This window comes from Denticeps clupeoides, chromosome 20 (assembly GCF_900700375.1).
Source record: "Denticeps clupeoides chromosome 20, fDenClu1.1, whole genome shotgun sequence".
Taxonomy (NCBI): Eukaryota; Metazoa; Chordata; class Actinopteri; order Clupeiformes; family Denticipitidae; genus Denticeps; species Denticeps clupeoides.
Window position 1 is genome coordinate 3240924 of NC_041726.1, and position 14622 is coordinate 3255545.

Sequence of the window (14622 nt, forward strand, 5' to 3'; positions counted from 1 at the left end):
GACGAATTTTGACGTCATGGGATATCCTACGAACATCGTTCTGCCATATTTTCTACATTTTCAGGTATCTGACTGAATAACGAGACATCTACATAATCAGTTGCATTGTAATAAATAAAAAAAAAAATAATAATAATAAAGAAATAATTTTTTTTATTATAATTCTTATTTTCATGTATGTTTTCTGATTGTTTAGTTATTAGACATATGCAGAGTCACAGAGCTCTTCGAAAATGTCAATTAAAACATATTTTTGAATAAAGCATAGATGGTGGTAATATATATATATATATATATATATATATATATATATATATATATATATATATATATATATATATATATATATATATATATCTCTCTCTCTCTCTCTCTCTCTCTCTCTCTCTCTCTCTCTCTCTCTCTGTGGCTTTGGCTGAACTGTTACACATCAAACGGCTGTGCTGTGACAGGCCGCATCCGAGAGCCAGCAGCTCGACGCGTTGGGCTCCAAAGGAGCGGCCATCAGCATTTCCTGTCTTTGTACTGGTACCAGCCTCGCATTCAGAGCACTGCTTTCTCAGAGAGAGGCCGGATTGTCACATCCAATCAGCCTGCCACTTCAACACAGCCCGAGTTCTACTGAGGTTTCACGTCCAAGCTGCGTCCCCACGGATTTTCACATTTATAGCCCATTTCAAAATGCCAACCAGAAGCTTGGGCAAGTTTTATTTTTTTTTTTTTTTTTGTTGCTTCTGTTAGAAAAAAAAAGCATGTTCTCCCTGCCCTTTTCCACTAGCAGATGTGATGTCTGACAACATGTTTTATAATGTTTTACAGTCTGCGCACAAGCTGCTGGTTTTTTTTTTGCTTCTAAGGGAACAGCAGGCGATTGTATGTACGAAAATATAGATATCGAATGGTCGTTTTTAAAACTTTGTAGAAGCTGCCGCTCTGCATCCAGACAAAAAAAAGAATGTGAGGCTCAGCTTTGTTCTAGTGGCATGGCTGTCGGTCACTTGGAAAAATAGAAGGGTTTTCAGTGAACGCGCCATACATTTCTTAAATCCCCATTCTTATTGCCGTCCCCTTGAATCAAAGAGTCGGCCACGGAGCAAACGCTCGGGCCTGGACACGGTTTAATGATTGCTAATTCCGTTTGTCGTTTTGCAGTGCTCTGGGCGACTGTAAGTTCAGACACATCAATCAATCAACAGCGAAGGAGCTTGTCGAGCGGCTAGCCAGCCATCAAGCCTCTTAGAGACCAAAACATCCCTTGACCGTGGCACAAAACCCTGCTAACTCCTCGCAGTGCTTTGTGACGGGGGGTGGGGGGGGGGGGGGCTTTGGCTAATGTAGCCACACTGAGTCTTCGATCTCTGGCAGCCTATCTTAAAATAAACGTGTCATGTGAATCAGTTTGACTCTAATTTCAATGACCTATGTAAAGGACAACTTCGGGGTTTTTTTTTAGAAGGAAGTAAGGAGGGCAGTTAGAAGGGCAGTGGTGGCCTGGCGGTTAAGGAAGCGAGCCCGTAATCAGAAGGTTGCCGGTTCGATCCGCCAAGGTGCCACTGAGGTGCCACTGAGCAAAGCACCGTCCCCACACACTGCTCCCCGGGCGCCTGTCGTGGCCGCCCACTGCTCACAAAGGGCGATGGGTTAAAAGCAGAAGACACATTTCATCGTGTGCACCATGAGCTGTGCTGCAGTGTATCACAATGACAATCACTTCACTTCCACTTTCAAATAACAAGAATTAACTTCAATAAATAAATAAATAATAAAAAAAGAATTTGCAGGCACTTTTTAGTTAACTGTTGCATTGACTAAAATGAGCTTGGTGTGGAGTGATAATTACAATCGAGACCAAAATGGGAAAACAGTAGATGGCACCATAAAATGTTGTCATGGAACAGTGGGTAGGTGCAGGCAGGAAAGAAGGGTGCAAACGCATGACCTGACAAGACGGGGCATTTACTGACAAGAGACACGTGATGCAGAACCATGGTAAACGGTCGGAACCGTGACAGGACTCCCCTTTGATGGCTTGTCCCCTGATGCCCCAGCTTGCCCATGGGGAAGTCCAAGACGTCCAGCTTTGCAGTCCGCCAATCTCCACGACTGTACAGTAGCATTCGTAGGCCGCCAAGGGCTGGACGCACAAATCTGCCAACACTCAACACCTCAGGAGCTCCTCGACAATAGCCTTCGTATGCCATCAAGGGTCTGTCATGCCAGGGGAAAAAAACAGGTAAATGGCGGGTCCATCGCATGTGGCTGGCGATCACCTGAGGTGTGTTGCTATAATCTGGACGAGAAGACAGAGGCAGAAGGACCTCGGCTACGTCCAAACGTGGTCAGGTCATTTTGTCATGGAAAAGTGGGTAGGTGCAGGCAGCTAAAAAGGATGCATACGCACGACTTGACAAGACGGGGGAATTTACTCGTAACATAGACACGTTATACAGGACAGTGGTGAACATAGACAAACGTTCAATGACCTGACACGGACTAAACACAAGAGGGCAGTAAATATACACACAACATGAGGTGCAAAGAGTCAGGTAATCAGGGGCAAACTCATGGACTCCATGGAAATCTCAGCCTGGTACGTGGACTGGGCCACCCCCTGTGATTGGAATCATGACAAAAGTATATAATGAAAGGCGGCCATGTTTTGCCAGGTCATAAAAAATTAAAATGTGACAATTAAAATCTAATGTGAAATACACGTGTTATTAACCATTGTGCAAAGTTCCATGACTTTGTTTAAAAGTGAAGTGATTGTCACATGTGATACACAGCAGCACAGCACACGATGCACACAGTGAAATTTGTCCTCTGTATTTAACCCATCTCCCTGAGTGAGCAGTGGGCAGCCATGACATCGACCGCTGCTATATTCTGGAAATTCTGACCTCCAAAGAAGATTCATTTGCTAGATTAAAAAGGCACAGCTAGCAAACAAACTGTCCAATTAATTATGCTATTGTAATAACTCACAATGGAGCCACTGATGTTATGTGATCAAGCTTTCACAGCAAACACATGCTAAGTGGTGGCTCCAGTGTATCATGGAGCCATGATTTGAAATCTGCCCCCAAAAGGATCCAAAACTGATAAAAAAAAAAAACCCTCAAATCAGTCGTACCGAGTTACAGTATATTCACACATTTTCAGCAGTCATTTTCTAAAATAGGTAAAATATTAATTTGCACAGAGAATGATGTCTCATTCAATGAAAATCCTTGTATTATGTCTGGGTCAACACAGCAATTGCAATTTGTAATCCATAACATTAAAATTGTTTTATGTTATGTCCTGTGTGCCACAGTGTGCTGAGATACCGTGGGCCTTTGAAATGTGTTGTCAGGCGAGGCAGATAAATTGGTAATTAAGCTGTGACCTCGTCCCCGGTAAAAGGCATTCTCCCCATTCCTCACTGTTCCTTCCTCAAACACCCATTGACATGTACAATTTCAAATGGAGGTTAATATAACTGCCTCAGTACATCTCTTTTTGAATGCACGAGGTCAGCCAAATCTGCGTTGCAGCATGAGGAGGTTCTTGTTGGACCAAACTTTATAAACAGAGGAGCTTTTCTCACCCTCTAGGACCCCCCAACTCCCCTTGGGCAATTGGATCGTGTCACAAGTAAGCTTGCGCATTTAATTAGATTTTTTGCCCAACCTGGCTGCAGGAATGACGGTAAAGGGGCGGGGCTGGGGGCTTCAGAACTTTGCTCGGAGTCGAATTTCTACGAAATCGAATCCACCAGCTTGCTTGTGGGTTTCTTGCAAAGATGCCGCTCTCAGCTCGCGGCGGGAAACGCAGCTTCATGGTTTCCTTTTCAGACATAATTATGCCGTCATCCTGACAAGCCCCAAGGGCCCGAGGTATATTTAAACATTGGAAAGGCAACTCTGTTCCATTCCTGCTCAACCCCTGGCCCTGCTCTTTACTGCACTGGTAATTAAGTGCCAATTTTGTGTAATTGATGGATCCAAATTAATTATGGACTGCAAACTTATAATAACTTTGGCCTCCTTAAGAAGAGTAGAAGGAAGTGTTGCCCATTTTGAAGACTTTTTACATGCACAACTGAAAAAATGCCTATTTAAATTCACCAATCTATGTAGAGTTAATGCCTTTGGATGGTGAGAGGAAACTTGTTTTGTCCATGACCCCCTATTCTTGCTGTTTGTTTAGCATTTTAACATAGGTTCAAGAACAACTGTTTGAGCATTTATTCGAAAATGGACAATATCCCAAGACCTGGGGCTTCATGCAAGATCTCATGGGGTACAATGATCTTGAGAATGGTGAGGAAATGACCCAGAACTACATGGTGGGAACTGGTCAATAAACTGAAGAGAGCTGGGACCTTAGAAAGAAAGGTTCCTATTAGTAAAACACTACATTGTCATGCATTAAAATCATGCTGTGCTGGAAAGGTACCCCTGTTTAAGCCAGCACATGTCCAGGCCCATCTAAAGTTTGGCAGAGACCATTTGGATGATACAGAGGAGGGATGTTGTGTGGTCAGATGAGATCAAAATTGATCTCTTTGGTATAAACGCCACTTGCCATCTTTGTAGGAGGAAGAATATTGTGTGATTTTGTGCAAAAAACTCCTTCCTTCAGTCAGAGCACTGAAGATGAGGCTTTGCTGGATCTTCCAGCATGACAATGATCCCCAAAAAATTATGTAAAAAAACATCACATGGTTCTGGAGTGGCCTAGCCACACAGTTAAACCACAGTGCAATCACAGTGTAATAGTGCAGTAGTTTATCAGTCCAGTAGAAGTGCTTAAGGAAGTAAGGCATGTCCGTATTATGGAACCTCATGAGCCAAAAAATAGAGTTACTAAGAATTTACAATTCACTCTCCGTCATTAAAACTCCAGCATAAAAGTCTATTTCATCCAATGACATCTAGCAAACAATAGAACATTAACAGATTCCAGGCATTTGATGTGTCCTTAAAGAAACCCTTCAATTTTCAAAGTCTCACACATATCTGCTGGGCTGAGCATGGGGCCATTGCGGTTGATGCCATAAATAAGAGATCTCCACGTGCCTCACGCCATGCTCCCTTCTCAGAGGATCTGTGCTCTTGGGTTAATGAAGTGTGCAAATGAGGTCAAATTTCGAGTCAAAGCCATAACCATCCCGAAAGTCCAGGCCGCATTGCGCTGGCGCATTGCATCCAGTCAACCGTCCACAGTCTTGAGGACAGTAAAGGAGAGGCATTGTTATGTTTAAAATGAAGCATCACGAGGAAGCAGGGCTACAGACCACAAATATGAGACCCGCATGCATGAAGAAAGTTTCTAGACATTGACTTTTGGTGAAGAGCCATTCATTCCAGGTTCTGTTTCAACCTTCCTCCTGGGCTGACCATGATTTGCACGTGATTCTGTTCAGCTGATGGACATTTGTACATTTCATGTACATTTCTGTCGTTTCTGTACATCCTGTCATCTCTCCAATGTTTGATATGTTTGCCCTTTTCTGCCGAATCAGAGGCCGTTTCAGGGAAAAAGAACAATGTGGGCAGAAAATGAGTTTAATTGCACAGCCGCAAATAGCATAGTCCATTTTTTCATCTGTATCAAACCAGCTAATTACTACCAGTTTAAAGCCAAAAAAAAGTAATGGAAGTAATCACACCAGGAGGACCAGGAGTGAGTCCTTAAAAACCAGCTAAACCTATGCCATAGGTTTAATAAATAAAGAAGCCAGGAGAAAATCTGGCACACCTTCTAAGCAACTTTCCTTGAAGGAACCTCAAATTAAAATTGCAATTCACTGACAGGTGATGGCTCTATATCTTTATGTTTTATGTCCCTGCTCACATTCTTTTTGAATTCTAGTGACCTAAATGCTGAAAGGTTGTCAGCTCGTGTAACGATTGTACTTTCATGTCTTCAGAATGTCATATCAAACCTTCACGAGAGAACCAGTTGGAGGATAGCTTCTCGTGACACCCTACAGTAGGCCAAAGTGACATTTGAGGAGTCGGATTGTCTACACAAAAGATTCATTTAGACCCTTCAGGTAAGACACACACACACACACATTTGTGAAAAATGAGATCCATTTCTTGTCTTCCGCATTGTTCAGAAGTGTATGAAACAGGAGCGTTAATTGAGAATGAGAGTGAGAAGTGAAGGATTTGAATCGCTGGAAATTTCAGCAGTAGGAAAAAGGATGAAAACAGCTTGGCTGGGGATGTCAAGCTCACACCACCCTTTGTCCAAATTATAATTTTTCCTACTGTGTATTCATAATAAGCATTTTGTCTCATGACTTGAGTTGTTGTGTTGGATATCATGGGTTTGGTTTTAACCCACTTAAAAGGTTAAAATATACAAATGAATGAATTGATGTCTGGGCTCTTTGGTTTCCTTCCACCTCCACATGTGTTCATTCATAGTTTTGATGCCTTCAGTGAGAATCTACCAACGTAAATGGCCATAAAGAAAGGACATTGAATGAGAAGGTGTGTCCAAGCTTTTTTGCCTGTACTGTATGTGTGTGCACCCAGTGTCCTGTGATGGGCTCCGGCAGCCGTGACCCTGAGTAGGACTAGGTGGTCATGGGAAACGAGGCAGTGAGAGAACTTTTTCGATTCATCTTTGAGCACAAACTGTACAAACTTTCCACCGAGTGCCAGTCTTTTACATTTCATAGGTAAGGTTCGGGTTCATGGTCAAGCAATTTCAGAAAAAGAAATAAGTAAACAAATCAGAGAACCACTATCTTATGAAACTAATGGCTTGGCTTGCAACCAATCCTGCTGACAAGTATCACTGGACTCTTATTAACAGTAAACCGTGGGCAGCGGTGGCCTAGCAGGTAAGGAAGCGGACTTATAATTGGAAGGCTGCAGGTTTGAATCCTGAACCACCAAGGTGGCACTGAGGTGGCACTGAGTGGCAAACCAGGCAAAAGTTGAGAATTTGCGTCTCTGAAGGCAGCATTCTCACGTTCTTGGCTTCTCTCCACGGTCCTGAAGGTGTACCCGGAAAGTCTCACAAGGCTGCTTTTAATGACGATAATAGTGAACAAAGCAGCCGTGAAAGTAAAAAGAGGCGATTCATCAAAACACTTTCTCCTGCTATTCCGTTGGATTCCTCAAAATGGCTCCATTTTATTCCTCATAACTGCCACAGAGTAGGGGCATCCAAACTTTTGGCTGGTAGTTTAGATCTGAACTAAAGTAAAGTGAAGTGACAGCACACGGTGCACACAGTGAATTTTTTTCCTCTGTATTTAACCCATCACCCTGAGTGAGCAGTGGGCACCATGACAGGCGCCCGGGAAGCAGTGTGTGGGGACGGTGCTTTGCTCGGTGGCACCTCAGTGGCACCTTGGCGGATCGGGATTCGAACTGGCAACCTTCTTATTACGGGGGCCGCTTCCTTAACCGCTAGGCCACCACTGCCCCTGGTAGTGGTAGTCTTCACAGTTTTATAAGGTGAATCTTTGAGTAAAATACAAGCGTGTATTAAATCAATGCTGGATCCATGGCCAGTGGATTTACTAGTAATTCCATTTTGGTTATAAATCATTCTTGTGTGCGTGCTGAGGAGGTTCTTTTAGGGTCCTGAAAAGGCTAAATGTCCGTTGTTGAGTGAGATACTTATTGGGATTCTGCACACTGGGGATCTGCGGATTTCCTCTTCTTAGGACAGTTGTGCGTCGCATAATCAGGCTTAGGAGGAAAACAGGATCATGCATGCATGGAGCACGCCAAAGTGATCGTGGAGATGCACACTTCAGCCTCCAGCAGGGTCAGAATGGGCTTTCCAACTCAACAGCTCCAAACAGGTGGGACATGTTCGCATCGGCAGAGCTCTCGAGCAGGAAAGATGAGAGCTTCTCCCCGGATTCGGCTACCTCATTAATTCATAAGAACAGATCAGATCCCCCCCCCCCACCACCACCACCACCACCACCTTTGAAAATGGATCTCGTTAATTCAGAGACGCAGAGACTTTACCTGTTAAAACTTGATGAACTTGATGTCTGCACAGTGGCCAACAGCCATCCAGCCTCACGCCACAGTCGTCATTTCTCACACTGAGACAGACACGTCGGATGTTGGTGCCTGTGCATCTCCACCGTTGCCACGGCGACCGCGTCACGGCCACGCAGCGCCACACTTGTGCTGCCCGAGTGGGGAATGAACGTAATTAAAGCAGCAAAGAAGAACATTACAGCCGAGCGCACTCGGCGTCGGTGTCGAGTGCGCGGTGGGTGCAGGATGCAGAAAGGAGGTGGAGGTGAGATGCATTAAAAAAAAATACACCTAATTATTGCATAATTGCACAAGCATTTTGTACAAATAATACAAAAAGTCCAGTCTTGCATTCACAACGCCCTGACTGCTGATTCAGAATGACATTCACATATTTTATATGTATAAATTACATAAAATTCTGGAAATGGCTGCAGACATAAAAACCCTCACGGCCGTCCTGAACGTCGATAGGAGTCGATGTGGCTCGGTCCTAACGCCGAGGTGTTGAGAGACTTCAGAACCTTGGAGAGCGACGCGCCGCACTGCATTGTCTTCAAAGGACGAAAATCGATCAATCAATCGATATAATAAAAAAAAAGGTCTTTCTAGATCTTTCTAAGGCGCTTTCGGCCTTCAGTGGGGCTGTTTCACTTTTTCTTTTTTTTTCAAGTCGCTGCTCAGCGTCGTCGGTGACCGATCCCGACTGATCACGACGAGGATCGCTCTTCCTTGCCGTCTTCACCTCGTTATTTCCGATATTGTGCGGGGGGGGGGGGGGGGGGACGTGATCGGCGGTGAGGAGGGAGAGGAGGTCTGGCGGGGACGCGCCGCCTGTAGATGGCAGGAGCGTCCTTCTGCTCCACGACGGTGGAAGTGCGGAGCTACCGGAGCCCCGCGGATCTCGGGGTGTCGCGGTCTGAAACCCCGGGTTGATATGGATTACTGTACTAAAGTCAGAAGGATAAAATATATATATATATATATATATATATATATATATATATATATATATATATATATATTAATGTGGAGTCGCTGAGTAAATGTCTTTTCTTAAAGTGAGCTCCCCCCTCTCTGTCTGAACCCCCCCCCTCCTATATATATATATATATATATATATATATATATATATATGTGTGTGTGTGTGTGTGTGTGTGTGTGTGTGTGCATGTTTATTTATAAAAAAATAGAATTTTTTTTTTCCTAAAAGTGAATAAAATCCCATACTATGCTTGATGATGCCATTCATTGTTATTATGCTCCATATGGTGCACATACATTCGTATTATTACGCGTATCAAGTGTACAATGCACGTTGAGTTGAGTCCAAGTCGGCGGAATCTGCAAGGTCGTCGTATTCCCACGCACGGACGACCCCTGTACCCAGCCACCATGCATATGTCACTTTGCTGCACGTTCAACTGCTTCCATTTGCTATTGAAACCTTGGGTGCTCGTTCGTTACTTCGGCGTCCGTAGGCCGAACGGCACAACCGCTAGGCCTGGCAGGCCGGCCGGCCGTCCTACAACCAGCGCCTAGCTCTGTGTATTCAGCTCCTTCCCAACAAGGCTGTTAAGGAAAGTTTTTTAATCTCCCTGCTGGTGCTCAATTATGAGTTAAAAAAAAAAAAAAAAACCTCTTTGACGGTGTGAAAGGGCGGCGAAGAACGTCGTGGCTCTAAGAGCCTGCGTGCTAGTAAGCGCACCGTGCATTAGGGCCTCTTGCCAGCGTCCAATTCGCAAGGGATCGCAAGGTCGTCCTTTCGAACCTGGTGCACAGTGGCCGAGTGCGGGTCCATTAAAAACCGCCAGAGCCGTGGCGGGACGTTGGAGACTTGGGCCTCGGCGCAGTTCAACAAGTCGCCGGTCTATCTGGGAACAGGGTGGGTTGCGGCCTAGCAGGGCAACACGAAGCGGGGCTCAAACCTCACTTACTGCCCACACTTAACCCCGTCACCACTGGCTGTGTGAATGTAAACGGGACATATTGAAAGATATGGTTACGGCCAGAAGTGACCCCGGGAGCGACAGTGGGGTGCTGAAACCGGATCCCGGCTTGCGTTGCCAGATCGAGAGACGCATCTTTTTTTTTTTTCAAACGATCCTCTCCCCGCCGAATCCATAGCTCTTCTTCTTCTTCTTCTCCTTCTTCTTTTTTTCGATCCTCCCACGCCGAGTGGATCCCGCTCCCCGTCAGAAGCCCCTGTCGGGGTGGGGGAGAGAGGGAGATGGTCGAGTCCTGCTCAAGGTTGCCGCGCCTCCCCGACGCCGCCGCTTCACTCGGAGCCGCGACCGCTCGCCGAGACGAGCTTGATGCGAGGAGAACCATGAGGAGGAGCGGGGCAGAGGGCTCGGCGGCGGCGGGAGGATGGATTAAACAGGACTTTTCCCACGCCGGGAGGAAGATGGGGATTAAAACGGGACTTCTATTTCGGAACCTGCTGGTTTTTATGATGGTCACGTGCGCGCGAGGTAAGGAACCGTTGTCGCCTCGTTTCGATTCCGACGATTATTTTATTATTATTATTATTACAATATCTTTTTTTATGATTTGTTATTGTGGGGATTATTTCCCGGGGTGCAGGACCGAGGCTGGCTGTTTCAATGCAGGCATTGAGCGGGGGGGGGGGGGGGGGGGGCTCAATAAATATTCCTGCAGTCGGAGACCCGTTCACAAGCTGCACTGGTCCGAGGTTCCTTTTTATTCTCCGGACGATCTCACGTACATTTATACATCTGCGATCATTAAAAAAAATAATAACATTAAAAGTGAATCTGCATAATTCCCGTCGGATGATCAAGGTGCGTGAAAAAAACCCCCGCAGGATTAAAGCCTCTTGTTTCGTACACGGAGGAGGAAACGTGAGAGCTGAGATTTCGGAAAAGGGTTCCGTGGCGAAGACGCGCCGGCAGCAGCCTGACGAGGTTCCGACGGCGAAATTGCGCGTCGATCGGACGACGGAACCGCGTTCCCCGCCACCGGGTGCCGGGATGGGGACGGTTCTGCGATGCGCTCCGATTAAAAAAAAAATAATAATAAATAAATAAATGTATATATATATATATATACACACACACACACACACACACACCCACCCCCCCCAGTCTCATTTAACTGTTGCGCACCGAAAGCTCCGCGCCGCCAACACAACGCAACTTTGTGTATAAAGAGGGAGTAATTTCACCGTGTGTGTGTGTGTGTGTGTGTGTGTGTGTGTGTGTGTGTGTGTGTCGAGAAAGCTCAGGGTGGACCGCAGGATGCTCTTTACTCGGTGCGCACGTATCTGGACGGACGGATGGGGGTCCGGTGGAGGGGTGGGGGGGCAGCTTGACGCGTCCTGGTCACCCGCCACCTGCCTGATATTATAATTATAATTTTAAAAATATGTCTTTTTCCTGAGCCTAATGAGGGTATTCGTTTGCACTTATGACAATACATGACATATAGCATGCATCGCCACCATGCCAACCCGCCTGATAAAAATTCACACGTATATTTTAAAAGCGGGACTAAAGTGGGATAATTTGTTGCGTAATTTGCGCCGATGTTTATATTGATCGATTGATCGATTGATTGATCTGCCTATCCATCGCGCAGCGTTGCGCAGCCCTCGCTGCTGACCGATAACCCGACGCGTGGTGGCGGCGTGAAGAGATCCCGAGGACAATGAACGCCGCTCCACGTCCCTGGCCGTCCCTCGCTGTTCTGCAGGACAGAGAGGGAGACCGGGTCATTGGAGACACCCTTAAATAGGACAAGATAAGCCGGAGAGCGGGTCTATGTGTGCAAGTTAACTGCAGATTAACTGCAGAAAAAAAAAAAAGACCCTTAAACACAAACCTCTCCCTTTAGAGGCGGTTGGAGGAGGGTGGGTGTCGAGATCATTGCTCATCCCCTGTCACTGCCATCATAATTTAGGACGAGTCACTGGCGGCGATCAGAAAAAAAAAAAAGCTTGCGAATAATCGCGCGAGAAGCGGTGAGTCGGTTTCTCGTTGTTCTCTGTCCTGGTGACGGATGCCCGCTGAGGCCGTGTCGGAAACCAGTAATTGGGGGATTCAGCTCGGCGAGATCCGCGTCAAGCTCTGGTCGCTTCGGCCGTTTTCCAGGCCTTTGGGCCGGATTATACGGATGTCGGGTTTTGTATGTGTCGACTCTGGGGTCTTGTCTCAGGGCCGGTGGTGGCCTAGCGGTTAAGGAAGTCGGAAGGTTGCCGGTTCGAATCCCGATCTGCCGGGAGCAAAGCACGATGCTCCCCGGGCGCCTGTCATGGCCGCCCACTGCTCACTCGGGGTGATGGGTTAAATGCAGAGGACAAATTTCACTGCGTGCACCGTGTGCCGTGCTGCTGTGTGTCACAAGTGGCAATCAATTGACCCCGGCGAGTGTATGAAAGCCCGGAGACGTCGGCTATTTTGTTCACACGAACGAGGGCCTTTAATCTCCACGGCCCCGAGATGATTCCAGAAGACGTGGACATTCTGCAGCTAATGGACGTCACTGGGCTGCTGTGGCTTCAGCCACCAGCTTTCACGCGTCAGTAGGCAGACGACGTTCGGCAAGTCCGTGGCGGTGCGTGGCAATCAGTGACGTGGCATTTTTTTGGGTCTCCGTCTCTCGGCGACGGTCGCGAATATCCGGTGGAAGTGGTGCACGTGCGCCGCGTGGCCGGATCGATGGCCGCAGTAGCTGCGGTCGCGTATCGGGGCCCGCTGCGAGATCCTAGCGGCGCGCTGGGCTATCGACCGCCGGTAAAGTATCTGTTTATAACAGGCCGCCGGGCAGTTTATTTCCAGTCACTTAAGCGGCCCTACGGCCTGGCAGCGCGGGGACAATTAAACGGCGCACGCCGCACCGCCGAGAGAACAAAGACAGGCGGGACGTCCCTTCCCAATTCATTATTTTTTTTTCTGGGGACGGTGGCCACAGTGCTTGTTATGGATTTTGTGACCGTCTCTGATGAGGCTGCAGTAAAGACCCTCCGCCTGATTTTTTATTAATTTTTTTTTTGTGACACTCAAATTATGCACTTAATCAGCGTTTCCTCAGGGACGCCACCTCTAACCTCGGACTGGACTGAAATGACTGATGATGCCGGAGGGCGTGCTAAAAGTGAGCGTGTTTAAGAAAAAAAAAATTAAAAAGCTGAGGCCTCAACACGAATGCAAAAGCCTCAAGTAAGTAAGTATGTGGAGTGTTAATGCGAGGGTGATCTAGGGTGGTGGTGGCCTAGCCAGAAGACCCAGGTTCAAACCCCACTTACTACCATCGTGTCCCTGAGCAAGACACTTAACCCTGAGTGTCTCCAGGGGGGGACTGTCCCTGTAACTACTGACTGTAAGTCGCTCTGGATGAGGGCGTCTGGTAAATGTAATGCTAGAGTTATTTTATTGATGCTATTATCAGCAACAACATCAAGGGAATGAGTTAGATAAACCTGTTTGTCATTATATTCAGGTGTCAAGGTGCCACTGAGCATGCCACCGTCCCCACACACTGCTCCCTGGGTGCCCGTCATGGCCGCCCACTGCTCACCGAGAGTGACGTTTCACTGTGTCACAGTGTGATGTGCTGCAGTGTTTCACAATGACAATCACTTGACTTTTTGGGAGCCTAGCGGTTAAGGAAGCGGCCCCACATAATCAGAAGGTTGCCGGTTCGAATCCCCAACCGCCCTTGATCAAGGTCCCCACACACTGCTGGCCGGGCGCCTGTCATGGCTGCCCGCTGCTCACCAAGGGTGATGGGTTAAATGTGGAGGACACATTTCACCGTGTCCACCGTGTGCTGTGCTGCTGTGCATCACAAGTGACAATCACTTCACCTCACTTCACCTTTGCGCTCTACCCGGAAGCCGGTCAGTAGGATGTACGCTACGGCAAAGGTGCTTATGTTCATGCTATATATAGAATCGTCCGGATGGAGGCCGGAGCAAAAATAATCTCACCTGCTTTGGACCTTTGCCCGTCGTTCCGCTGCGGTCATCTGGATCCATTTCTAGGTCAGCATGTTTGGCCTGGTGAGAGACTTAGTCCATTTTTCATCAGCTTATTTGGATGGAGCAAATTTAGACTCCAGTACGCATAAATGTCCATTGTTAAACATATGTGAGATGCTCAGTAACAGTAGAATCGCTGTGGTCCACTTTCCCTCGTCTAAAGTGGGCCCAGCGGTGGCTCCGAACCGCTAAGGGTCCCGTCCTTACCTGTATGCCACAGCTGGACAATGGGCTAGACAAGGATGACCCTTGACCCTTTGTTCAACTAGCTCCAGCGTGTGGCAGCTGTGGGCACAGCTGCCTGCTCCACGCTCTTTGGTACCTCTGAGGGCGTTGACCAGGTTTAATTTATGTGTGCAGTTCAGTCAGTGCGGGGTTTTGAAGCTAGTGGGTTTTTATGAATAAACAGATTAAGGTGGTAGGTCATTGGTGGGGTTTTAGACAATAACAGGTATGACGTCAAGCTGCTTGTAGGATCCTATTGCTCGGTTGTCTCTCTTTTTGGACAGCCTAGAAAGCGTGGGCATGTGAACGTACTGAAACATGCTGTACAATTTGCATTTACATTACGCTCACATCTACTGCATTTAACGGACCCACATCAGTACATTG

The 14622-nt window shown here is 47.0% G+C and overlaps 1 protein-coding gene across 1 annotated transcript in view; it reads left to right on the forward strand.

Annotated features, from left to right (window-relative positions):
* Positions 1 to 10307: 10307 nt before the first annotated feature.
* The window catches only part of LOC114769910 (CUB and sushi domain-containing protein 3-like), a 324749-nt gene continuing 320434 nt past the window's right edge, over positions 10308 to 14622 (forward strand). The window contains 1 exon segment of the mRNA XM_028963275.1: positions 10308 to 10483. Within this exon segment, the coding sequence (XP_028819108.1) occupies positions 10339 to 10483 (145 nt within the window). The 5' untranslated portion in view covers positions 10308 to 10338.